This window comes from Harmonia axyridis, chromosome 1 (genome assembly GCF_914767665.1).
Source record: "Harmonia axyridis chromosome 1, icHarAxyr1.1, whole genome shotgun sequence".
In the NCBI taxonomy this organism is placed as follows: Eukaryota; Metazoa; Arthropoda; class Insecta; order Coleoptera; family Coccinellidae; genus Harmonia; species Harmonia axyridis.
Genome location: NC_059501.1, coordinates 27,923,148 through 27,950,825, shown reverse-complemented (window position 1 = coordinate 27,950,825; position 27,678 = coordinate 27,923,148). Strand labels below are relative to the sequence as shown.

Genomic DNA, 27,678 nt, shown 5'->3' with positions numbered 1-27,678 from the left:
AAAAGTCCGAAAATGTTGAGGTTCTTCAGCCTCTTGAGCAAAGGGTCCTCGTCTTGAAGAACTTGACAAAATCATCCCACAGCACCCCCAAACAACCTGTAGAAGTTTCATTAAGTTCGGAATTTTTTCTAGCAGACCCCACTTTCTTTGCTTTGTCACTGGACTATTATTTTGATCGACTGTATCTCAAATGATATTGGGTTTACGAAAAAGTCTGTCAAAATTATAGAGAATTCAATGGTCTACAACTTTGAAGATTAACGATCTGGTCGGAAACTACTAAGTTAGAAGTTATGAGCAAAAAATTGAAAAAGTCCGAAAATGTTGAGGTTCTTCGGCTCTCCCCAAGTTAGCACAGGGTCCTCGTGTTGGATAACTTGACAGAGTCATGCCACAGCACCCCCGACCAACCTGTAGAAGTTTCATCGAGTTCGGAATTTTTTCCAGGTAAAATGTATTTATCTACTGGACTATTAAGGCAGTGCGCAATTTCACTCGCTGCGAGTAAGTTTTACCCGAGTGACTTTCGCGAGGATGTTTCACTAATGTGTAATTTCGGGAATTATTTGGAATTTTAAATATTGTTATCTTTTTCTGGTGTTTCTTTTCTATGGAAAAGAGTATAACAGGTCGGTTAGAAAAAATTAAATCAGCTTAGCAACTTACTCAACATTCTAGCGAAACCGAAATCGCACAATTTTACGATTCCTGTTGCCGTGAGAAGTATATTCTCCGGCTTGATGTCTCTGTGAATGCAGCCGTGGTGGTGACAGTAAGAGACTGCTTTCAGCGTTTGCCATACAATTTGTTGGGTCAATAGTTCAGGGCAACCTCTCGGAAACCTTTCCAATTCGTTGAGAACAGTCCTCTCGCAAAATTCGAACACTAGATGCAGTCGTCTCTTCCTCCTGAAAACCTCTATCAGATTGATGAGGTTGGGATGTTTGAGATTCTGCAAATGAATGATTATGAGTGGAGATTCATTTACAACTTACTTATTATTTTGTTCTTATATTTTGAAATTATTTTGTTTCTTTATGTTTTATGTTTTATTCGAACGGAAAAGTAAGTAAGTTTTAATTTTTTATGTATTATGTTTAATGTTTCATGTTTAATGTATTACGTTTTATGTTTTATTTTTTGTGTTTCTTGTTTTATATTTTATGTATTATATTTCATGTTTCATATTTAATGTTTCATGTTTTAGGCTTAATGTTTTATGAAAAAAAAAGTTTTCAATGCCAAGAATATCAGTGGCTCATCAAGAGATGGAGTCTGGGACGGGATAGTGGTTAATAAAAGAAATGAAGAAAACACTGACGTGAAGTTAGTATATATTCGACGCTTCTTCATCCATGTGCTAATTGCTACTTCGGAGATTAATGTATACCTACACGGAAAAAAATTGTAATCTACATTCAAGTATAAGGATAATCTTGAACAAATATTCTAAATCTAAGTTGTTTTAATATTGCGTTGAAACTATTTTAATTGAAACAAAAATATCATTCTTTCATTTCAAGAACACACATAAACTTGTTTACCAAGATTACAATATACAGGGTGTTTCCTAAACATGCGGCAAAAATTCAGGGGGTTGTTCCTTGGACTATTCTAAGAATATTTTGTCCTTTGATGATTTTTGAAAAACCTATTTGTTTCGAAGATATAGGGGAAACAAAATTTCAGATAATAACATTTTATTATGAAAAATTACATGAAAATTCAACTCAACCTACAAAAACTGTTGAAAATGACCACCTCTAGCCAGCATACAAGCATCCAATCTTCTCCTCATTGACTGCCGAACCCTTTCAAAAACACCAGGATCATTTCTTATTAAGTTACACCCAGCAATGATCCGATTTCGCAAGTCTTCCACATTTTCTACTGGAGTGGTATAAACTAATGATTTTAGATGGCCCCATAGGAAATAATCTAAGGGGTTTAAGTCCGGGGATGTTGTTAAACAAATTTAAAAATAAATTGTACCTACTTAGTAAACACAGTGCGGTACGCATTTTTATTTAAACTATTATTAATTTTAAAAATATGCAAAATGTTGTTCGCCCTGTATCTTCGAAACAAAGAGGTTTTTCAAAAATCATTCAAGGACAAAACATGCTTAAAATAGTCCAAGGAACAACCCCCTGAATTTTTGCCGCATGTTTAGGAAACACCCTGTATTTAACTGAAAATTTCGTGTTCTCGATTCAACAAGATCACTAGTATAAAAGCAAGAATAGCTATCAAGATCCATTGAAAATCATTTTGTTTCCTCTAGAGAAAATTTAATACATGAGTCAAAATTAATAGAAGTCGATCGAAGTCTAGTTTTGATATTGACTTGAAAGAAAACCATTCTTATAACTAGAATATTAATCCTCAATTGTAGTAAAAATTGTTTTGATGGAAGAGTTGCACTGATTATATTAAGAATAGCTATCTTGGTTGAAATCTAAAATATCTTCTGTGAATTCAACTACTGCTTTTCTGAAGCATACACTATTCTTCATCCAAATACTAATATACGCAAGCCAAATACCAGATACGCTCTACTACGGCTGGCCGTTTGTTCCTGCGCAGATTGTGGTTGGTCGGAGCGAATGATAGGGCTTGCGCATGATGCTAGTCTAGATAGTTGGAACTAGTGGAAAGTGGAAAGTTTATTGGCAGACATTTTCGAAGTCGAAGAGAGCAGGAACAGTTTTTTATAGTTTAGTGTTCATAATATTTTTTGTGATTTATTATTATGGAAAAAATTCTAGACGAATGGGAATTGGCCGATTTGATTCCAATATTCAAGGGTGAGTACCTATATTTACAGATATTCTGAGAAATTGTTTTATGCACTTCGTTGGTCTGAATGAAAAAATTAACAGATTGATTGTTGGCCAGGTATCATTAGATTTTATACTGAAATTCACGCTTTGGGTTTTCAGAGCATGGAATAACACCTGATAATATAACAAAACTAACAGAAAGCCTAATTAAGGAATTGATCCCTAATATCGGAAAAAGGATGAAATTCACTGAGAAGTGGATTAAGACAGTAGAGTCGTCGGTATGTACTCAAGTATGTTCACACAATAGTTCATGCAATAGGTGATACAAATTTAGTACCTGTTCTAATTTTAGGAAACAAAGATATATTTTTTTAATTTTTGTTATACGTTTTTTTTATGATAATATATTATATATTTTTGACGAATGTTTTATGTTTATGTTGAGAAAATAAAATGTGTTCAATTTTTTCCTTTGTAAATTTTGTTATCACCCAAAATTCCATTTTCAGGTACCTCATAAGAAAAATATGGAATGTTGAGTGATCCTTCGGAGAAAATAATTATTGTTGTTATCCCTCCATCAGCTATCCGTTTTTTAACGATGTGATATTAGACCTTCCATATTTAATCATTAAAAAAAAACTCGATCTTCTCTCCAAAATAATCTGTTGCCTAACAGAGGATGTCATTTATTTCAAAAACCAATATTGAGGGATTATACGATATATGCCCAATATGATTTGTCGAGATAAATAATATCGTGATACCTAATATGTTAATACTGCCTGAAAGCTGAAAGGTACAAGTTTCTCTATATTTGAAGAGATAATAGATGATTTCCAAAATAAATTCAACTTCATTTCACGTAACTCAAGTATAATACAATTCGAAACTCGGTGGTTTACAATTCTTCGGGTATATTAATCGCTAGAGGTACGTAACATTACCTCCGAGATTTAGGGTACTTCATTATGTACGATTACTGTAGAGTTGTACCAAGAACCTTATATTCCTTACAATTCGTACAAATCTACAGTAATCGTACACAATGAAGTACCCTAAATCTCGGACGTAATGTTACCTCTAGCGATTAATATACCCAAAGAATTGTAAACCACCGAGTTTTATTTATTCTTATTTGGAAACTGAGGAAGTTTCGTCAGAAGATTGTTCTATGTTCGATCCAAGAAGTCTTATTCTTATTCGAAGTTTTGGATAGGTTTACTCGAAGAATGTTCTATACTCATTCCAAGAAGCCTTATTCTTAATCGAAAACTAAGAAAGTTTTGCCAGAAGATTGTTCTATGTTCGATCCAAGTGGGCTTATTCTTGGTTAAAGTAATCCTTCATCTTGATATAAAAGTTATTATACTATTCTCAAGTTTACTTTTCCTCATATGAATTGTAGTGAAGATTTACGTTTAAGAATAACGTGCATCTTGCATTGAGTCAAGTTATGCTTGCGGATATATGAGTCTAATATTGCTTCCAGTCAAGACTACTAGTCTTGGATATAGCATATATTTTTTTCAGTGTATAAAAATTATGCGGTCTCCAAGAGTGAAAGTAGCGCAGAAATGAATGAGTGCTTAAAAGCTCTTAACTTCTTTATTTATTTTATATTGTGCTTGAATCTCTATGATTTTGACTGCGCTAACAACTAGAAATTTTGCAGAAAGTTCTTCTATATACATATGGCGCCCAAGTTACCTCTGCCCAAATCTTACAAGGTGATTTGCAACAAACAAGTTTTTTTAGAGAATGGCCCAATTATCTTTGGTTCTGAACATATACAAGATTATAATATTTTGTAACATTTCACAATTTTATAACTGAAAACATAGCAAAACTTAAAAACTATCATATTCATTGTACACCATTGGATAGAGTGGAAAATTCATCTCAGAGAAGGGTGGTCCCATGTAGATTTTTATGAAATGATTACTTCTTAGTAGTCAAGAAAAAATGATTATAAAATTTTCTTTAGCCCTAATCTTTGGTCGAAGTTAACTCAGAATTCCGCCACATAAACCCTAATAGAAATAATGTGCAAAATCTGCGTTATTATTGAACCTTTTCAACGATATGTTATAAAAAAACCTTATTTTCATTGAGAAACTGACGAAATAACGCTGAAAAACATTGAAGTATATCTTGCTTTTAATTGAAAGTTATAGTTTTGATGATAGTAATAGAATATTCGCAACTTTATGTTAATTCTGCATGTATGAGGAGTTTGTCAGATGTTTTTTACTGTCGAATGCCTGAATTAGTATTTCATTCAATAAACATGTTGTCTTTAAACTTTAAACGAACGACTACCTACACATTAATTTTTCGCGATCCTTTTTTCGCATTGGTATTGATTGTAAATATCAGTTGTATTTTTGCACGTATTATGCATAACTGATTAGGAACGAACTGATTGTCAGAAAAATAAAATTAAACATTCATTAATTATATCTCAAAAGACTATAGTACTCTTCAAAATGTTGTCTGATGAAGAGTAGGTACAGCGATATTTTATTGATTTATGGTGATAGAAAAGCTTGTAAAGTTAGGCGAGTATATGGCAGTTCACCAAATAAAAACAATTCAGTGAAGTTTATGTGAGATCGCCAGCTCTTACGGGAAAGGTACAAAGTAATAAAATATGTTAAAATTGCCATCCTGGTGAGGATTGTACAGCAACTGTTCTGCAGCATTTTGAATCATATCCAAGAACCAGCAACAAACGAGTAACTAGGCAATTGGATATAAGGGACAAAATTATTCATAAAATTCTGAAAAGGACTCTTCAGCCATTCCACCTTATTGACCTTATCCCTGTTCAAGATCTGTCAGATTATGAATGCAGAGTTCAATTTTGTAGATGGTACCTAAATCAATTAGATACTTAGGGGCATGGCCAAATATTATGGACCGACAAGGCGACTTTTTACACGCTCTGGAATATTTAATTTTATATTTTCCCTTATTTGGGCTTAAAATAAACTACACGCAACTCATTACCAACACGAGTTCAGGGTTAGTGTTGGCTGGCCATGGCAGGATATTAAATTTTTGGGCCGATAATAATTCTGTCAATTCCAAATATTTTTGGAAAATGACATTTTTGATTTATTGGAAAATACACCCATGAATTATATTTGGTTTCAAATGGATGGTTGTCGAGCATACTATAGTACAAGGTGTCCAAAAAGGGTCTCGGGTATTTGTAACTTCAATAAAACAAAAACTAGTCACAATTTAAAAAAAAAATTAGTGTTAATCATTACAGCATGAAGTGGAAAATTATTTGGAAAAGATTCTGTTATCTAAATGGTGACCGTTACGCTGCAGGCACTCTTCTAATCTGGAACGAAAATTGGCGATCACACGCTGACACATAGCTCTCGATATTGCTGCCATTTCTGACCTTATGTTTTGTTTCAATTGGGTCAAATTCGTTGGATTATTCTCATACACCTTACTTTTAATGTACCCCAATGCAAAATAGTCAAGTGGACTAAGGTCGGGGCTTCTGGGAGGCCAGTTGATGTTACCCCTACGCGAAATGACCTTATTAGGGAATAATTCTTTAACAGCTACCATTGCTTGATTTGTTGTATGGCGAGTGGCCCCATCTTGTTGAAACCACGTTCTTGAATTATAACCTTGAAATTCCAGTAACTCTGGACCCAAAAAGTTTCGCAGCATATCGCAATAACGGTCACTAATTACATTGAGTAGTTGGCCTCGTCGATTTTCATGAAAATAAGGACCGTTTCTTCGTCGCGGACTGAACGAGGGCGTTCAAATTCTTGAATTTTTATCGTCGCACCTGTATTTTCGAACATTCGGATCCATTTTCTAATGGAGTCATCAAGGGTGCATGGAGTGTAAGATATTCCTCACGATATAAACGTTGAGATTGTTGAGAGGCTACTATTGAATCACCGTTGCAATAATACTCTCGTACGCAAAAAGCGCGATGCGTTCCTGGGTACTGCTCCATCGTCACTGAAACTCCAAAAATTGCGGACATCACGATCCCCTTCACAATCCCCCCCGTCACTCATTCTTAAATGCAGCGACAAAACAAATACCCGATACCCTTTTTGGACACCTTGTAGAATAGTTACAGAATGGAAGGAGGTGCATTTTAAACAAAATTGATAGTTGGTCTACTCGAAGTTCCTACCTTACACTTATAGATTTCTGTCTTTGAAGTGATTTGAGAAATATATTGTGTACTATCCCATTCCATACTTGTGATTATATTATCGAAAAAATACATAACTTCTGTGGATTCCATCCGAAAACGATATTGGCTTTGCATTAGGTGTCAGGCATATTAAGAATTTTTGAGATTAGTTTTGAACTCGTATGAATAGTAGAGAAAGCTGTAAATAACTATTTACAGCAGATTTTACACTTAATCTCCACGAGGGTATACGACGCGAAATTTAGAGTAACTTTTGATCAACTATTTTAGGATAATTTTTTTCTTAACCAACCGGTGGCCACCAAGTTCTCCCAACATCGTTAGATTTTTTCCTTTGGTTACATTCGAATCTAAACGTGTTAAATCCAGAAACCTTGATGGCCACCGAATATTTTAATTTGATCTTTATAATAACAAAAGGAGCAATTGGCGTTAATAGTATATGTACTTCAATTTCCCATATTCTAGATGCTTTTTCATAGGTTTCCTTACCTTGAGAAGTCGAATTTCTCTCAAAGCTATTTTTCTAATCAGCGGATCTTCTTCACTTTCCGTGAACTTTTTTATAGCTACTATTTCTCCAGTGTCCCTATTTCTGCATTTGTATACTACGCCGTAACTTCCTTCGCCAAGTTTTCCTAGCTTTTCATATCTTTCCATATTTTTCGACGAAGTTCGGGTCCTAAAACAGAGTAACCTTAAATTGAGATAAAAAATTGTAATATATCAAGTACAATGGTTAGATATTTTCAGATAATTCCAGTTATTCAAGTTATGAAATATACAAACATGATTGTTATTATTTTTTTTTTCTCGTATGGGAAACACGATTGTTATTATTATATTTCTTTCTCGTATGGGGAAACATGATAGTTATTTTTATATTTTTTTCTTATATGGGGAAAGTTATATTTTTTCTAACTTGATTGATGAGCCAAAGGAGTTCAACCAAGACAGAAAAAAAATCTGCATTTTGGCAGTAGAAAGTTCGGTTTGAAATATGTACCTGAATTTGTTTCATTGTTTTTCCTTAGGTAGAAAGCTGAATGTGATTGTGGGGTACTTATTGCAGCAATTTTAGCAGATTAGTTATTATTAATAGGTATATTATATAATTCCTCTAGAAATGCATCGATCTTGGTTGTCACAAACTATGAGATTAATTCACGATCAAGATCGAGTGATCTATATACTTAATCAGAATATATATCTTTCATATCATTATTATTATTATTGAACGTATTTTCGAAGAAATATTAATTTCATTATATTTTCAATCTATACAGGGTCTTTCACAAAGAACCTCACCCATATTTATACGGGAAACTACTGAACGTATTTTCATGAAATTCAGCACTTATAAGTATTTCACGATGCTGATGAAATCTAAAATATTTTCAAGGCATGAGCACCTCCGGTTTTTCCGGAAATGACGTCAACTTCCGTTTTTCAAATTAGAACACCATTTTTTTATTGCAGAAATAGATTCCTTAGAAAATTTCAAGTTATTTCGATGTAACATTTTTCAGTTTTGGTTGGAAAATTCTCTCTGAGCGGGAAAATTCGAAAAAAAATCGAAAATAGAGCTCCGCTGAAACAAGAATAACTTCGAGGTTTTTGGATGGAAAATTTTCATTTTTGGGATTTTTTAAGATGTAAGATTGATGTATCCACTTTAAAAATAGAAATCGCGATTCATGATACAGGGGGTGAAAAAATCGCTTTCAAAGTTAGGGATGACAAAATCGTGAAAAATCAATTTTTTCAAATTAGAACCCCATTTTTTTATGGCAGATATTGAATCTACGTTAAAAAATATTGTGAGTGTATGCATCACACCCTTGCCCTAAAATGGATATTTTCTGAGTTATTCACAAAAAACTGTTTTTCGTCTTGAATTTTCAGCTATTTCTTTTCCCTTCACGCCAAAAAGATGAAATTTTCAGGAACTGTTATTTGAACCATGCTGTAGATTTTTCACCCCTTCTTGAAACCGACTTCAAGTTACTATTAGTATTAAAATTAGGCATAGTGATCGATTTTATAACTTAATACGAATTATCACCAAATTAATAGTAAACACAAAATGCTACTGAATAAAGGGGAATTTGGCAGATGTAATTAATGATATCTATCATTAAAAAAGAAGAATGTAAAACATGGTAAGTTTTTGCATATGGTTCATAAGGAATTATTTATTTATCACTGGAGAGAAAATCGATGACCGATTAGTTGAAATAAAGAGGTTTCCGATACAAATTCGAATCAAAATTCGCCATCTATTCAGGAACAACCTGTAATTTTTTTCTTTTGCATATTAGGGTAGTAAAATCTAAAACATGGTTTAAGTAACAGTTCCTGAAAATTTCATCTTTTTGGCGTGAAGGGAAAAGAAATAGCTGAAAATTCAAGACGAAAAACAGTTTTTTGTGAATAACTCAGAAAATATCCACTTTAGGGCAAGGGTGTGATGCATACACTCACATTATTTTTTAACGTAGATTCAATATCTGCCATAAAAAAATGGGGTTCTAATTTGAAAAAATTGATTTTTCACGATTTTGTCATCCCTAACTTTGAAAGCGATTTTTTCACCCCCTGTATCATGAATCGCGATTTCGATTTTTAAAGTGGATACATCAATCTTACATCTTGAAAAATCCCAAAAATGAAAATTTTCCATTCAAAAACCTCGAAGTTATTCTTGTTTCAGCGGAGCTCTATTTTCGATTTTTTTTTCGAATTTTCCCGCTCAGAGAGAATTTTCCAACCAAAACTGAAAAATGTTACATCGAAATAACTTGAAATTTTCTAAGGAATCTATTTCTGCAATAAAAAAATGGTGTTCTAATTTGAAAAACGGAAGTTGACGTCATTTCCGGAAAAACCGGAGGTGCTCATGCCTTGAAAATATTTTAGATTTCATCAGCATCGTGAAATACTTATAAGTGCTGAATTTCATGAAAATACGTTCAGTAGTTTCCCGTATAAATATGGGTGAGGTTCCTCGTGAAAGACCCTGTATATTTCATTCAAATTATTACATCAGTTTGAATTAGAATTAAGAATGCAAAATCAACTCAATTTAATTCTCATTCAAATAAATTTCAATTTGAATAATTTTCAAAATTATTCTCGATGACTTTTTCTGAGATTTTTTCTTCACATATCACATCATGAATTAATTCATATTCCCGATTTTTATATACTAGATATAAATATTTGAAAGCTATTATGGGAGGATACCTCACACTTCATTAGGGAAAGTCTCGGGGAAAGTGGCCTCCTGTAAAATTGGCTGAATTTTCTATATGTTATAGTCTAACTCATTTCAAGCAAAAAGTTCAATTTTCAATTGGCAAAAATTTTTCTAAAGGCTAGTTTTGACGCTAGAGACCTCTCAAATCTCTCATTTGTTCTCCATTGTTAAAAAATTCAAAACGTTATCCTGGAAAATCTGGACAATCTATTAAAGCATTTAAGAGACCTAAGACAATTTTCAACAACCTGTATATTTGAAACACCCTACGTTTATATGATCAAAGGTAAGTGATCTTGAAGAAAACATTGAAACAACTCAACTACTGTGTGAGATTCGAAAACAATTTTACAAAGATGAAAAAAATGATGTATCCTTATATTTTTACTATTGCAAAAGAGAGCTCACCTCCAAACCACCTCTTCAAGCACCCTCTCCAGAAAAATAGTACTGAACTCTTTCATACAAATTACAGTGCTAAATGCCACTGTTCTCAAACAAGGTCTGAGAAGTTTTACACTATTCAAACCCTCATGAGCGATAAATAGGCCGATTGATCCGTTACGTCTTATCTGGAAACTCATAACGGACTTCTACTTTATAATTTTCACATAAATAATTCAATTGGAATCGATACTATCAATTTCTAACATAACCATGTCGATTGGCTCGAAAAGAAAGTGCTCGCTCTTAAATGTAGACGAATTTAGATGCAATTACCTATAAACATCTAAATAAATTGAGGATCATTTCAAAATACTCATGAAATATCATTAGAAATATAAGTGGTAGGGATATTAATTCCATACTTTATTGATCTAATAACATGATTCATAATTTTCTATTAAATTATTTATGGAATTAACCAATCATATATTTTCAGATTTATTGTAGAAACGTGTTTATTGGGAAAATCAATGCAAAGCTGACTTTATTATTATTGATTATCTTTCAGTTCAACAAATCCACAGGGTGATATTTTTTCTGGAAGGGTACACACTTCATTCCTCCAGAACTATTTTGGTAAACCACTGATAGCTTAGTAACTTTAGTACTACACTTTTTGGTTTGTTGTAGTTTTGTCTGCTATCGATTTCAAGAAAAAAAATAAAGCAGCTGTCAAGTATCCTTCAGGAAAATCCAAATTTTTGAAAAGATCTAGTTAGTACGTTGTGATGAATATATTGATTATAATTTTTGGTGCTTATTCAACCACTCTGTAGCGAATATTGATAAAGATTCGATAAACTGATATAAGTATCACTAAAAACTACGACTACAAGAAACACCCTGTATCTTGCAAACAAAGCGTTTGCGGACGGGCTCATGTTTATGGGAGTTTTTATTCTTAAAATTATCCAAGGAATCTCTCATTTTCTTTCGTTACTCCAATTAAGGAATACCCAGTATAAGGTAAGAACAATTAAATTTGCAATAAAAAAGTTATTTCGAGAAATTTGGTTCGAACTTCGATATCACACCTCTTTTTCTCCCATTACAGAAATGAGTAAACGTTGTTTTCAACCATTCTTTATTTCGATTACCCCCCTGAAGAAAAAAAAGATCTACGCCCTTGCTGTTATGTGAGGATGTTAGACAGGGGCGGATCCAGACGATGTTTGAGGGGGGGGCCATAGAAAATCACGGCTCATATAGGTTAGCAAAATGGCGGAAGTTTTTGTTGGTACCTACTGAGTCAAGTGTTTTTTTTATAGAAAGATGTATTTTAGTAAATCATATCATATTCAGTTTCAAAAATTTTTGTAGGACAAGAAAATTTCATAAATATGTAAATTTATTTCATAAGAAAACTCAGGCACAAGGAAGTATAAGGTGTAGTAAAAAGAAAACCATTATTTTTGCATGAAGAACAAGGCTTCAATTACCATGGAATGAACCAATTTGGGTATAACCATGGTTCCAAGTTAACAGTTGTACCTTAGGGGAACAGCTCTTTGTAGATAATTCCCTGCCAATCTCACTAAACATACAGCAAAACCTTCCTGGCCGTTTCCGAAGGCCCACCGCGTTTCGACCTCGACCGTTTTTGCTTGACGTTGTCATAAATGATCCACTTTTCATCACCAGATACCAAGCGTTTGGGGCGATTTTGTTGCGATTCTGCAATGATTCATGCGGTTTTTTGCATTAGCTCGTGTGGTATCACTGGTATCCATACATCTAGCATCTTCTTGAGATCACCTTAAGCAAATAGTGTTCCAAACGGTTTATTGTGCGCACTCTTAAGCTTTTGAGCAATCGAAATAGGTCTCGACAATGTCCATGCTTTCATCGATATTTTCGACAATTGGCTTGACCTTCCAGTGCTTGGTGCATCTTTGACATCGAAATTACCGGAAGGGAATTGACGAAACCAAAATTGTACGTGATTGGCTATTACAGTATCAGGACCAAAATAGTAATTTTTCGGCAACCGTCCGGGAAGTGCTCACTTCCCGAACGCTTTTTCTCTGAGAAAGTAGCATTTCCCGGCCTAGTCCGGAAAGTACGTACTTCCCGGACTAGGCCGGAAAAGAATCATAGAATCCATAGCAACCGAGATAACGGCTGACAGTTCATATGAAATTAGTTGTCAAAAATTTGCATGTTTTTTTATCGCAATCACAATAAAATATGGAAAGCAGCAGCGATGGTGTTATTTCACATGGTTGCCGAAAAAATATTGTACGCAACACGCCCGAAAATGGTTTTTTTGGACTCACAGACTTCCAGGACGAGCGTAAGCGAGTTCCGGACTTGTTACGTAAATTACTATTACGTAACAAGTCCGGAAAATAGGGTTTCTTTGGACGAATAGACAAAATTCCAGGACGAGCGTAAGCGAGTCCTGGAAGTCTGTGAGTGAGTGAAAAAACCGTTTTCGGGCGTGTTGCGTACAATATTTTTTCGGCAACCATGTAAAATAACACTATCGCTGCTGCTTTCCATATTTTATTGCGATTGCGATCAAAAAACATGCAAATTTTTGACAACTAATTTCATATGAACTGTCAGCCGTTATCTCGGTTGCTATGGATTCTATGATTCTTTTCCGGCCTAGTCCGGGAAGTACGTACTTTCCGGACTAGGCCGGGAAATGCTACTTTCTCAGAGAAAAAGCGTCCGGGAAGTGAGTATTTTTGTCTCTATCTAAGAAAAACTATAAAATATAGCGTTTTTCTTTTGCTAGTCTCCATCTTTGTGGCACGCTCAAACTTAACTGAGTCAACTCATCAAAAAAATGTGAGAATGTTTTTGTAGTGCGAAATCTCATCTTTCTAACGCCATATAGTGAAACCCGATCGGACTACGCGAGATACAAATAACTAAAGCCATCTATTGGAAAAATAATGAATTCCTTTTTACTACACCTTTTAATTAAAAACATATGATCAAATATTAAAATTTAATAACAAATTCTAGTCTCCTATTTTTTGACTAGCGTATCTTTGTATAATATTTTCAACATTAAGACTGCTGCAAATGGTTCTATGTATATGTGTTACACTCAAACACCGAAAACGCTCACTGAGCGAAATAAACGGCCACAACGCGTTGTGGACGGTTCTCAATAACCAAACACCGAAATATCATCATTAATCGCATTGTGGCCGGTCCATTGCGTCCACAACGCGTTCTGGACAATCTTTAAACAGCCAGAACGCGTTCTGGCAATATCCAAACAACCACAACGCATTTAGAATAAAAGACGCATGTAAACCGATTATATTTTAATATGGAACAGGGTTAACAAAGAAAAAATAATCAAAGGGTTGGAAACCTCAGATCATATAATAATATAATATATGTACTATAATAATAATATAATATAATATGATCTAAGTTGGAAACTTAAGTACAAACATAAAACACAAATGAAAGAAAATTTTGAAATATTTAAAAGGTCGAATATAGGTATAACAGATTAAACGCGAAACAGATACCTAGTTAAAAGGACATTATAATTGTCTATTTACTTATTTTTGCAGGCACTATTATCATGGCATTTCGAATTGCACATCACCTTATTGGCCTTGCAGTTGCACCTTTTTGTGTTACAATAACGCTTACAATTGCACTTAACAAAACCTTGTCTTGATCCAGACGAAAGAGCGGAAGCTTTTCTCAAATTTATAGAGCAACTCGGGACATCTGATAAATTTATAAAATTTGAATCCGCAAAGATAAATTCATTACGACTATAAAGTCTTTCCAGTGCACCGTCTTTGGTTCCCAACTTATACAAGCTGGACTCATTAACGTTTAAGACCACAGCTAGAACACTTCTAGGAGCAAGACGCCCCCTGTCGACATCCGGAACTTTTACTACAACATTTTGACCAATTTCAGCAGGGGGTAGTTTTTCCCGGGACAAAGTCAGCATTTTTTCAGCTTGCTTTTCCAATCCGGCTTTTGCGTCCTCACGTTGCACTTTGATTGTATCACTTCGAAAGCAAAGGCTGCATGTGACTTCTCCTTCATTTTCAAGACCGCACTTTATGTGTACTTTTAAACCGCATATTGTACAGGGTTGGGTAATTCCAAATTCTTCGCAAGTGTAACATGCAACGGGATTGGGTTCTGCATTTGTCACTATCTCTTCATTCTGCTGTTCTGTTTCACATGTCATCCCTTCTAACATTTTCTCCAAATCTTCTTCAGTTTTCAAAGAATCATATACTTCACTTTCCAGGGAGGAGTCTGCCAGTCCGATTCTTTGCTTGCTACCAAACATAGCTTCGTAAGGGCTTTTTTTAATCCCTTCGTGTAGGGCTCGATTTTTTTTACTCTGAATAAACCGTAAACCGTCTGACCACTGTTTGGTATTATTGTCAAGCATCCAAGCTACCAACATATCTCTTACATCCTGATTAGATCGTTCTACAGATCCTTGGCTTTGTGAATGACGGGGCTTTCCGTGTACAAGTTTAAGACCTGGCCACAAATCCTTTAACTCTTCTATAATCCTATTGGAAAATTCTCTTCCGTTGTCGCTTTGTAGAATAAACGGAGCACCGAACATGCAAAAAATGTCTACCACGACATACGCAACTTCTTCAGCGGTTTTTGATTTGAGTGGTTTCAAAATGGTAAATTTTGTGAGGTGGTCTTGATAGTTTAATATAAAACGGTAGTCTCGATCGGGTTCACTCTGCATATCGATCAAATCCACTTGACATCTTGAGTTCATGTGATCTGATAAAATTGGTGCGACAACTAACCCCTTTTTCCTTATTTTCTTTTTTCCTTGACATTGTTCGCAAAGAGACAAATAAATTTGTATAGCTGTTCTAGTAACATTGCAGTATTTTTTGTTGATTTCAGCCTCCACGACTAAAAAAAAAAATAAACAAGTTGTTTTATTTTATCATAACCTGTGTCCGCAAATACTATGTGTGTTCCATAAGGATTACATTAAAATTAGGTTGGGTTTTCCGACATCACTAATGAAATTAGATGATTATACTCACCTCTAGTTCGTTTGTGTCCAGTTGCTATGTGTGCAGCTTCAATAATGCCAAAAAGATCCTCTGTTTTACAGTAATATCGAAAGCTTTCATCTCGTGTTCCTTTGTTTTAAGCAATTAATTTTTCATGTTCGTATCTCTTTAGCCTTCTATATTGCTTGGCAGACAACGGCATTTTGCTGTCTCTCAAACGTTTGGCTTCTTTTACCTCTCGGACGACCTCTTCATACCGTTCGTTTGTGAAATAATCGCTTCGATTATTGCTGTTGTCGACGATAGTTTTAATTTTTTCAATAAATGCATCTCTCATTTTAGCCTTTAGGTTATGATAGGTATACTAGGAACCGAGGAACATAAAACGCACCTTACTCGATAACAGATAAAACGCACCTTACTCGATAACAGTTGGGATCACACTGACAAGTCTGGACTGGAACACGTGGTTCGTGAACCCCTCCCCAAACTTTCAGACACGTTGTGGTTGTTTGAATATTGCCAAAACGCGTTCTGGCTGTTTAAAGATTGTCCAGAACGCGTTGTGGACGCAATGGGCCGGCCACAACGCGATTAATGATGATATTTCGGTGTTTGGTTATTGAGAACCGTCCACAACGCGTTGTGGTCGTTTATTTCGCTCAGTGAGCGTTTTCGGTGTTTGAGTGTAACATATGCATTAATGCCAATACATTCAACCCGTCTTCAACCATTCTAAATCATATCCAATCTTTCACCCTTGTGAGTGCCCACGCATATTTTTCGATTTCTCAGGATATATTTTTGTGTATAAGGTCCGCGAGGGGCCCCCCCCCCTGTATCCGCCCTTGATGTTAGATGAATGAGTTTTTGTTGCTTTACTGTAAAACTTTCCTAGCTATAACCGAAGAATATGGTTCCAACAGGATGGAGCAACTTCAAACACGTTCAATGTGTCTTCGCCACATTGAATTTTTTCCAGGCAAATTAATCTCCAGGAGAGGTGACATTCATTGCTCTATACACGTATTTTTGTTTTTAAAAAAATATATGTTTTAACTATATGACCATTAAAAAATATAATTTTCTGCCTGCGCTTCCGGATTTCACTAAACTCAATGAAATTTCCATGAAAATTTTTGAAGGCATTCAAGAGCGGTGATTTTTTTTTCATAAAATAATAATACACCCACATAAAGAATCAGACTATCCAAATTGTCCTGCATACACACTGAAAGCATGTTATTGATACACCCTTTATATCTTGAAACATAATGAAAAATTGAGCATAGAGCATAACAATATTTTGTAATAACCCTAATATGCCGATAGTAAAAATTTATCAAGAAGGAATAAAAAAAATGGTCACCGTATTGATTCTCCTAAAACACAAGTAAAATCGAACGAGGGAGGTAATTTCTACTCACGATAGGGCAATTTACTGCATCATTAAAATTCCCAACATAGCACGATATCATAAACATGACCGTGACATTCACAATGCCTTTGAAAGAGAGGAAATGATAGTTTCAAAGCTGTTCAAAAATTATTATATAATGAAAAAGAATGAATTATTATATTTCTATCTACCCCGTAGAATTATGGAAACCAGTTTCAGTTCTTTGAGAAAAACAGGCGGAAATATACTAGTATTCAACTCCTCTGAAATTTCTTTCAAAATTGGCGCCGTATAAATCAAGGTTTTACAGTGATTCAGGACCCGCTCATGATGATGGCAATCCTGCGAAGAAATTGAAATCCTACTGTCTGTTTCACTGGTGCAAAAACCACAAATGTGTTTTGGTCGGTTGAATTTTTTTTGTTCACTTGGTTTTTGAATTGCTTCTGGAGAGTGTCATGACAATATTTGTTGTATATTGAATGTTTTCTTGTTATTACGGTTATGACGTAATAATATGTATAAGTTTTAAGATGAATATTGGTTTTGTTTTGAAATTGTGCCTCAATATTATAAAAAGTATGTATTGGACAAAATGACACACTATCCTGATGGACAAAACGACATAGTATGTCATTTTGTCCGATACGTGTGAAGAAAATATATTTTTGAAAATAATATAGAATTTTATAGATTGATTTTCACGTGGAACTAATGAGCTCATTTTTATGTTATTTTGTACATAGTTTTCATGCAATATACGTGATAGAGCGTGCAATTTCTGGTATGTATCTTCTAAAAAATAGGTAAATTACCTATCGATTCCTGATGATTATCTACAATAGACCAGGAACTTCTGAAGGATCTTTATCCTTTTGTAATGAAATTCTTTTACCGCTCCCTCAGGGAGGCCTAATTTTGACAAAATCAAGGCTAAATATGATGCGAACAATCTGCCCAAGAAGAAGAAACAATAAGTTACTAAAACATTATTCAATGATAAAAAACCCGGTGGTGAAAAAAACAAGACCGTTGAAAAATAAAAAAGTCGATGACGTCGAAAAATCCGACATTAAACCGTTTAAAATTAAGAAAAGAATGAAGATGACGATGACTGCCACTGAATTAATTGCAGAGACGTTTTTTTCGTTTTACACGAAAATTGGAGCAATGGCGATATCGGAAAACATTTATATCTCCGCTAATACTGACGATAGAGCTCTGCAATTAAAACATTATACAGGCACTTTTTAACGTAGAATCCAGTGGCGTGCTCGTCTTTTCGAAAGGGTCTTTAATTACGAAGCTATGACCCAAACTTATGTTTTTTCAAATGGGAACACTAGATTTCTGTGCCATTTTCCGAAAGCTTATTTTGTCCTGATTTCAAAAATATAGAACATCGTATAGTTTGTATTGAAATAAATAGCAGAAAATGGTCGGAAACCATTTTTTACCTAAGAGTCTCAATATTTCTATGGTTTCAACTGTTGATGAGCACAGAAAATTTGAGCTTTCTATAATGAGATTATTTCTATGCTTTTTACTAATTTCTACAAAATTCGAATCTAGTTATATTTTATAAAAATATTTCGAAAATATAAATGAAATGAAAAATTTCCTAGGTTGCTTTAAAACAGTTTCAAATATTCATCTATGGCATTCGGTGCTAAATATCGAGAAGATGTGTCGACTGTGCATTGTGCAATTGTGGTCATTATTAGGTTAAATATTATTTCTTGTTTGTTCCCTTCGTAATTAAATTGTTGAGTTCAATTATATATGCGTTGTTGGTTTTCGACCATTTTCTGCTATTTATTCCAATACAAACTATACGATGTTCGATATTTTTGAAATCAGGAAAAAATAAGCTTTCGAAAAATGGCACAGAAATCTAGTGTTCCCATTTGAAAAAACATAACTTTGGGTTATAGCTTCGTAATTAATGACTCTTTTGAAAAGACAAGCACGCCACTGGATTCTACGTAAAAAAGTACCTGCATAATGTTTTAATTGCAGAGCTCTATTATCAGTATTAGCGGAGATATAAATGTTTTTCGATATCGCCATTTTTCCAATTTTCGCTTATAACTCGAAAACAAAAGAAGGTGGCCAAAAATGAATACTACCCTTGTCAGTTTCTCAGAAAAAGAGATGGAGAATGGGGTATCAGATTTTGTCTATCCCCTCTGGTTTAAAAGTTGTAGTGCTAAAACATCGAAATTTGCCCACCCTGTACATGTACAATTTACCCACTGTCAATTCTATTGGTTGAAAAACTGTATTCTTATGACAAATCTGTATCATAATGCATCTCATTATGAAATGGATAATGGGCATATAAGTGTATTATTTTAGTACGGGTGTATAAAAAAGATTTTACAAACCCTCCTTAAAATGTCCAGTTTAACATTTGGAACGTGTGGAATCTAAAATCAGATGAAAAACTTTAAAAAAATACTTAATGAAGAGAAACGTCACTAATATGAAGAAATAGTTCATAAATCCTATGCTGAAAAATTCCAAAATTTTGAATTATTTTGATTTATGTCAATTTCATGAAAAAAAGGATTTTTTCGGCAACCGTTCGGGAAGTGCTCACTTCCCGGACGCTTTTTCTTTGAGAAAGTAACATTTCCCGGCCTAGTCCGGAAAGTACGTACTTCCCGGACTAGGCCGGAAAAGAATCATAGAATCCATAGCAATCGAGATAACGGCTGACAGTTCATATGAAATTAGTTGTCAAAAATTTGCATGTTTTTTGATCGTAATCGCAATAAAATATAGAAAGCAGCAGCGATAGTGTTATTTTACATGGTTGCCGAAAAAATATTGTACGCAACACGCCCGAAAATGGTTTTTTTGGACTCACAGACTTCCAGGACTCGCTTACGCTCGTCCTGGAATTTTGTCTATTCGTCCAAAAAAACCCTATTTTCCGGACTTGTTACGTAAATTACTATTGTTACTCAAATTGTTTCAAATCAGGAACAGTATGCTTGAGTATCTTTTGGATGTTTGATCAAAAATTTTTGCGAAATAATAATGAAAAATTGAAGAAAGATTACCTAATCGATTCATTCACATCGAGTTGAAATGGGATCAATTAAATATATTTATTATTTATTGCAGCAATTACCAACAGATTCAATTCCTTGAAAAAAAAATTAAATTAAAGTGATTCCATCATGAAATATACCGTTTCAGTATTTCTTTTTCAGTTGGAATTGTATATTCTCTTTCTGATGGCAACTCTTAAGGTCAGAATCATTAGGGAACGTGTCAAGGTCTCTCTTGCAAATGGAATTGGTTGATTTCATAAACACGGACACTATTACGTAACAGAAAATGTAATGTCCAGATATCGATTAAGTGATATAGTATAAAAATCTGAGGTTGAGGGCTGACATTGTAATGTAATGGAAAGTAAATCAATCAAGGGCTTGATTATCTCCACTTCTCGGAAATTTATCTTGAATTGTTTGAATGGAAAATTGCTGTATAGGTTCCAGTTTTATTTAACATAATTGTTTCGTCAACTATATGTTGACTTCATCAGGTGGGTAGGTATAACTATACCTAGAATGGTAGTAACTACTACCATTCTAGTTTACTTCAATTCATTCTGAAACTGATCTCATATTTTATGTTTTTATCTCTTATGTATTCCGAAAATGTTAAGGTTTTGGAAGAAATGTTATAATTTCGAAAAATACCACTTCTTCACCTCTCTTATGTACTCATCCCTTTACTTTAACCTATTTTGGAAATTGAGAGAGACGGGCCGATTTACTAGGCTGCTCTATAGGAGATTTGGTTACCAGGTGGTGGTATGTTAAGAAATCAAACCTTCCTTACTTTACACCGAAAATGTATGAACGGTTGGATTTTTGGAAATTCCAGAATTTCATCACAAAAAGTTTAGGTCGCCTCTGGATCAGCCAAATGAAATGAAATGGATGTCGCTAAATTTGAATATTGTCTCTAGAAAAAATTGGTACACACATAGAAGTGAAACTCAATGAGTAGGTGCTTCATACACATTATAATAATAATAACTTATTTATTCCTTTAGACCGTTTATACAGTTCAGAAAAATTGTCAGAAAGTAGGTAAAAACAGGTACATACATACATAAAAATCATCAATTACAACGCATACAACAAAATATTCGAAGCACATTCTGACAATATAACTCTAACATACAATAGCAAAAATGTTGAAAGACAAGAATTTTCACAAAATGTAAACATCGTTTCCTTCCAAATATTCATCTATAGAATAGTAAGCTTCCGACAACAAAAATTTTTTTAGCTTAGATTTAAATATTGTTTCTGCGGAAATGTTCCGCAGTTCTTTTGGGAGCTGATTGTATAGTCTCATACCTAACGAACGCTCAATGGTATTGAAAAGCGTTTAAGCAAGGTAAAAAATTTCCTACCCTACCTGTAGGTAGGTTTGATTTGTAAATCTTTCTGATCTATTCTGATTTCTTTCAAGATATTATTTAATTTCATTTGAATCCTTTTAATGTAAGTTCATTGAACTGAAAAGAACAAACAATTTTTATCATCCAGTATTAATTATGGTTTAGGGGTATTTCATTGAACTTAATATCACTTATGAAGAAGATGGTACTAATGAGAACTTACTTGGTGATCTCCTAGAAAGATATCGACCACTCTTCATATATTAAATGGTGTTAACAGTTGCAGATTATTGGGAATTAAGATTTATCAACCTTTTTCACTTACATATATGGTCTATAATTTCTGTTTTTCTGATCGATGTTCATATAAATATTATTCTTCATATAAATATTATTCTTCATTTCCCGCTATGTAGGTATAGTGTAAAAATCTGAAATATATTTCATGAAGTTTTATAGTTTTGAAAACTTCGGTTGTTTGTCATCTTGACATTCATTCAGGTGGAGCGTTACGAAAATTCTTCTCAATTCATATTGATTGACTTCTAAAGATTACGGACGAAAATTCAAAAATAAATTAAAAATTAAATTTGAAATTGAAATCCCTACTTTTACCAATAGTTTCCTACATACATACGTCAAGTAACATCACTCAGTCACAATACTTGAAAATTTAGCGTTTCTTGTTTTATCATCACGAATGCTGTTGTAATGTTATAATAATAATAATAAAGTTTATTTGCTTTCAACACAACATAATATAATATTCTAGTTAGTTCTGAAAAAAAACAAAAATTCTCTTCCTTGAACGTCGTGACAACAGTATGCAAAAAAAGAATGAAATAAAAATTTTTTTGTTTGGTATGAACAATAACATAAATGGAATCATATAAAATTTAGAAGTCTATTATCGGGTTGAAACTGTCAAAATCTGGTTCTTAATTACTGTCCAATTCGTGGTAAAAATGTCTTAATCATAAGAAAATATTTGTCACTATTCTTGAGGGCACTTAATAACTCTCTGTTTAGGCATGATGGATATGCATAATAAGGTAAGTAAATCCACACCAGCACTCACTGAATGATTTAAGTATTTTACAATACTGGCTGATTGTATGAATCCTAGGTTAAATATTGTCTATTTTGTATTTGAAAAAATTAAGAAAGAAAGAACAAGATTTAGATCGATAGGGAAGTGGTTACTATCCAAGAAACCAAATTTTCAATAAAATCGTACCTTCGTTTCTCCGTAAAAGCCTAGAGTACCATCGACTGTGGCCCATCCTGTATAAAGTGAATAATGAAAAATGCTCTAAGTAGATCTGATTAGAGTAGTCTTTGACTATTCGGTGTTTTGATAACTAAATTTGACATTTCATAAATTACTTTTCATTCATATTAATTTGAAAATTTTTATTGCTCTATCGATTCTCAATAATTCCAACGATCAGTTGATAATAATTCATGAAATTTCAAATGTAGTTATTGAAATACCAAAATTTAGTTTCTTTCTTTCTTTTTCTGAAGTCACAGACGACTCCACTCAGTTAGAAATTGCGGTTTTTCCTAATTTCAAGTTCTTCCACGATAACTTTTTAAGTTTTCATTTTAGGTTTAGGCTCTGCTTAAGAAACTGAAAGAGTAAAAATATAGGTTGTAATCTGAAAATCATGAGTTTTAATAAATTTGAGTGGTTCAAGTTCATGATATTCTCATGAACACCATGTTTGTTTGTGATCCAAACCGCAAATACTACGTATTAGCAAGATCTAAAATAAGGAAGGATTTTTCGAAAAAAAAAACTATTTGAAAAAATGCGAGTCCTCGTTGCCACTATTTCTTCCATAAGAATCCCATGAACTCATGAACCGTTGAGTATTTACTCAAGTTATGGCATATTGATGAAATTGTCATCAAGTAAGAGCTGTCTAATCATGCAAAGAAATACTGGGTGTGCCATTTGAAATGAAAAAGTAGAAGTCTGTTTCCGATAAAACCGTAAGTTGTTGAAATCTGTTAGGGCGAATGATCAATGTCTCAAACCCCAACTCGCAAAATTTCAACACAAAATTATGATTTGTTTTCCATAAACGTCTAATAGGCCATCGTGGTGAACCACCCTGCGTAAATTGAATACTAAAAATTTTTCCCTATAGTGGGTGGAAATATTTTGAATTATTTTAGCCTATCTAATTACATCTTCTTGATTTTTTTTAATGTAAACGATCTTAATTGATTATCAGTTGAGGATTAAAACAAATACTCAAATTATAAACATATTTGCCAGCGAAGAGCCGGCAATAATTCATATAATAATATTCATATGATTATATTCGTATTCATATAATAAATTCATAATTATGGAAAATACGTCCAATAACAATCGTGTTTGTTTAAGAAAGATTTGAAATCAATAAAAATATCATTTTACGAACCTATAACATATGAGGGTTGTTATTTTTGGAATTATTTTCTTTTAATATAAATATAGATGAAATTTTGAAAGGGCAAACCTACAGTTATTTGCATAACAGATCGATAAAGAGGATGGAATGAAAATAACCTTAAATTATTCTCTTGTAAAATTCGATAATGAATTGAAAGAAGAAAGAACGAACAAGAATTTTACCTTTTCGGCAGCAATTGCACTTGGCTTCCCAATAACCATAACTTACTCCCATTGAACCATTTCTCCATTCGATTGCTTCATCTGACTGTGCAAAACTACTCATTCACCCCCAAAGGAAGATGCATACCTCTCAGTTTGGACTGTTTATATTTTGTTTCTATGGTAACCAACCGAACTCAACCTTTGTCCGATTGAATTAAAATATTTTCGTGTGATACCATCTGACATTGGACATGGAAGGACAGTAGTGATCATTTATTTTTTTTTTCAAGGGCAAACAAAACCGATATTTACATTGGGTAGGTTAGATGAAGATTGGGAGATATGGTAACGAGTAGTTATTGAAACGTACGCACAATTCAATCGATATTGAGTATTGAGAGTTTTATTTCTATAGAAATGTGATTATTATAATCGATTCATTCTTGTGACCATTATCTAGATGATATTACATGAAAAATTGGAAAAGATAATTCTAGGGAGTATAGAAAAATGTCATACACCAAGGTTTACCAACAAAATATATCTACCGGAGATTTTTTTAAGTTGAATCAGATGAAAATTCCGAAATGGAAACATCTCATGGAAAAATGTTTTGAATGAACAGTTGATGGTCCACTTATAATAAATTTTCTGTCTAAATAACCTTAATGTATCTGTTCCAATGACCATTCTCATTAATGCTAGTCCTGAATTGCCAACATTGCATTATGGGGAGGAAATTTAGGACGTTTGGTTTTCACGGAAGATTTTATTTGTGGTTGAATTCTTATCTCTCGAGCAGATTCCAATTCGTGAAGATAGGTCACAAGCTTTCCAGTTTCCTTGATGTCAGGCGTTCCCCAGGGAAGTCACCTGGGGCCATTGTTGTTCTTGGTTATCATTAATGAAATAAGACTTGTCGTCCGCTTTGTCCGATTTCTACTATTTGCGGATGATCTTGAAGCTTTTCAGTTCAGTTGCGTCGTTGGTTGACGTTGCAGGTCTGAAATCGGATCTGTAGGTTGTTGAAGAGTGGTGCGCAATCAATAGTATAAGAATTAACATCAATAAATGACAATTCATGACTATTTCTTGTTTAGAATTTCCTATAACAGTTCACTATTCCATTGGAGGTAGAACCATTGAGAGAGTATTTGTTGTTGAGGACTTGGGTATTTCATATCACAGTGGGTTATCTTTCAGACCACATGTGCGCAGCTCTGAGGACTCTGGAATATGTCCTGAGAAGCACTAGAAATTTCAGCAGGGAAACACTACAGTACCTCTATGTAGCTCTTTTGGGACCAATGATGTAGATCTCATCCGTCGTTTGGTTACCCTACACATCCGTGGACAGCCCTTTTTCTTGAAAGAGTACAAAACAAATTCCTCAGATATGTTTCAGTTGGAGGTGGCTTATTTTCTTGGACTGCCTTTCTTGAGAGCTAGAAGATTTCATGCGGATGTCATGTTTGTCTGTAAACTGAAAACTCTTTCGAGGACTTTTGTATTCTCCTGAACTGTTATTCCAGTTCAATTTATCTGCTTTCATAGGAGATTCGATCTGTTTAGGACTGCCTTATCGAGAACAAATTACTGTTTTGATTCTCCGGTTTTAAGAATAATGCGGAGTATCGATGTTATTGATTCCTTGGGTGTCGACATATTTTATCACTCTGTCTCGGAATTGAGAGGAGATTTGAGGCGTCTGATAACACTGTGATTTTTTTTGTACTACTATAATTGTGTGATTTTTGTGTGGCATTTTGAATTATCGCAGCCTTCCACTTGAAAACTGATTACTTAACTTGCCAGGTGGTTCTCGAAATTTGAAACTTTGTGGTACTCAGAATAAGAGAGAAAGACCAAACATATGTTTTATATTCGAAATCAGAGGAAAAAGAGCTAATAAAATATAGAAAAATATACAGGGTGTTCCATTTGAAAAAATGAAGTTGCAATCAATATGTTGCCCACCCTGTATATATTTCGTTTTGGGAGATCATTTTAAAATACACTAGTCAATTTCGTGAAACATTTGTAGAAAACATTTTTTTGTGTCTCTTCTAGTAAGAAAGTTAAAGGGGGGGGTCAAATTATGGTGAAAAACCCGGTCCTATTCGTCCAAAAAAAAACCTATTTTCTGGACTTGTTACGTAAATTACTATTATGAATATGCAGAAAACATTTTTGTAAAAATTCTAATCAGTTGAACTTACCAATATCAGGTTTCATTACTTCAATATTAGAGTAATACAGTTAAGAGCAATTGGTATCATAAAGGGTGGCATGAGTTAGCGAAATCTTGCTGAAATGGTGAACTTCTCAAAAAGCGAGATAAGTTTACTGTGGCAACGTCTTCAGGAAACAGGATATGTCCGAGAAAGAAATGCTGGTCCTTCAAGACCAGCCGATTCACGACAGATTTGTACAGTTACAAGCATGAAGAAACCAAAATTTGATCATTCAAAACATAACGATCAAACGATGAGAAATCATTTACATGAGGTTGGATTTCACGCTAGACTTCGTCACAAAGTTATTATTCTTTTCCGTTGGAATTTTCCGTTAGGAGATTAGATTGGGCTGTAGCACACTCCAACTGGGTGAACAAGAATGGGGAAGAGTATTGTTCACAGTTGAATCCAAATCTGATTTGAGACCAGATTTTGGAAGAAGAAAAGTATCCAGATGAGTTGGTACTGTCACTTGTGAATATAACTAATCTTGCTTCTGTGGAAAGTATCCTGACAACATTCTGCAAAGACTACCTCGGTAGCACAGTGGATTGACAGTCGACTGTGGTGCCGAAAGTACCGGGTTCGAATCCTAGCTAGGTCATGGATGTTGTGCATGTCTGTGGTGGTAAATGAATTTGATAGAGTCTTGTAGATAATGAAATACAAGGGTGGACCCAACTCCACCTACCAATGTGATCCTGACCACATGGTCAAGCTGCCGGGTCAATAAAGAGAAAAAAAAAACATTCTGCAACCTTTTATTGTGCTATATGCAGCAGATTTCGGTGACAACTTTCTTTTAATGCAATATAATGCTCGTTCTGATGTAGCCTTTCTACACTAGTTTCTTACGTGAACAGGAAATTGCGGTTTGGCCGTGCCCAGCACAATTTCCTGACCTGAATCCCTTTGAACACGTATTGGTTATATTGTGTTTTGAATCTTTCATAGTTGTTTCAAACGCAAGATCAATTGTTGAATTGCAATTGAGAGAACAGCGGCAACAAATTGATCAAAATCTGATTTTATATCAGAACTTTGATTATATATCACTTATATAGTCTAAGGGTCAGAAGCATGCTTAAAAGATGTGCAGTTGTTGTATATTATTGACAAATTTTCTTATTAAAATGCAGCCAATGAAATATTTTTACTATCGTCTAACTAACATCCCTTTGTCAGCTAGGATTCAATGCATTTAAAGGTGAAAGGTCGGAAATGACAAAAATGATGAACTAACAATGGTTCTATCAAGCAAACTAAGATTTTTCATTTGATTAAAAATGCTGCTTATCGATTCAAGCTC

The 27,678-nt window shown here is 34.0% G+C and overlaps 1 protein-coding gene across 7 annotated transcripts in view; it reads right to left on the bottom strand.

Moving 5' to 3' along the window:
* Positions 1 to 24,363, bottom strand: part of LOC123688903 (cyclin-dependent kinase-like 1) — a 29,469-nt gene extending 5,106 nt beyond the window's left edge. Inside the window, exons 1-3 of one of the 7 annotated variants that reach the window (XM_045627648.1) lie at positions 24,151 to 24,363; positions 7,486 to 7,690; positions 667 to 952 (exon numbers count right to left, since the gene is read on the bottom strand). In XM_045627648.1, coding sequence (XP_045483604.1) covers positions 667 to 952; positions 7,486 to 7,690; positions 24,151 to 24,218 — 559 coding nt within the window. In that variant the 5' untranslated portion in view covers positions 24,219 to 24,363. Of the gene's footprint in view, positions 1 to 666; positions 953 to 7,485; positions 7,691 to 10,660; positions 10,852 to 21,744; positions 22,003 to 24,150 lie in introns of those variants that run through there. The other 6 variants (XM_045627650.1, XM_045627649.1, XM_045627647.1 and 3 more) reach the window with 6 other exon arrangements.
* Between the last annotated feature and the right edge of the window lie 3,315 nt (positions 24,364 to 27,678).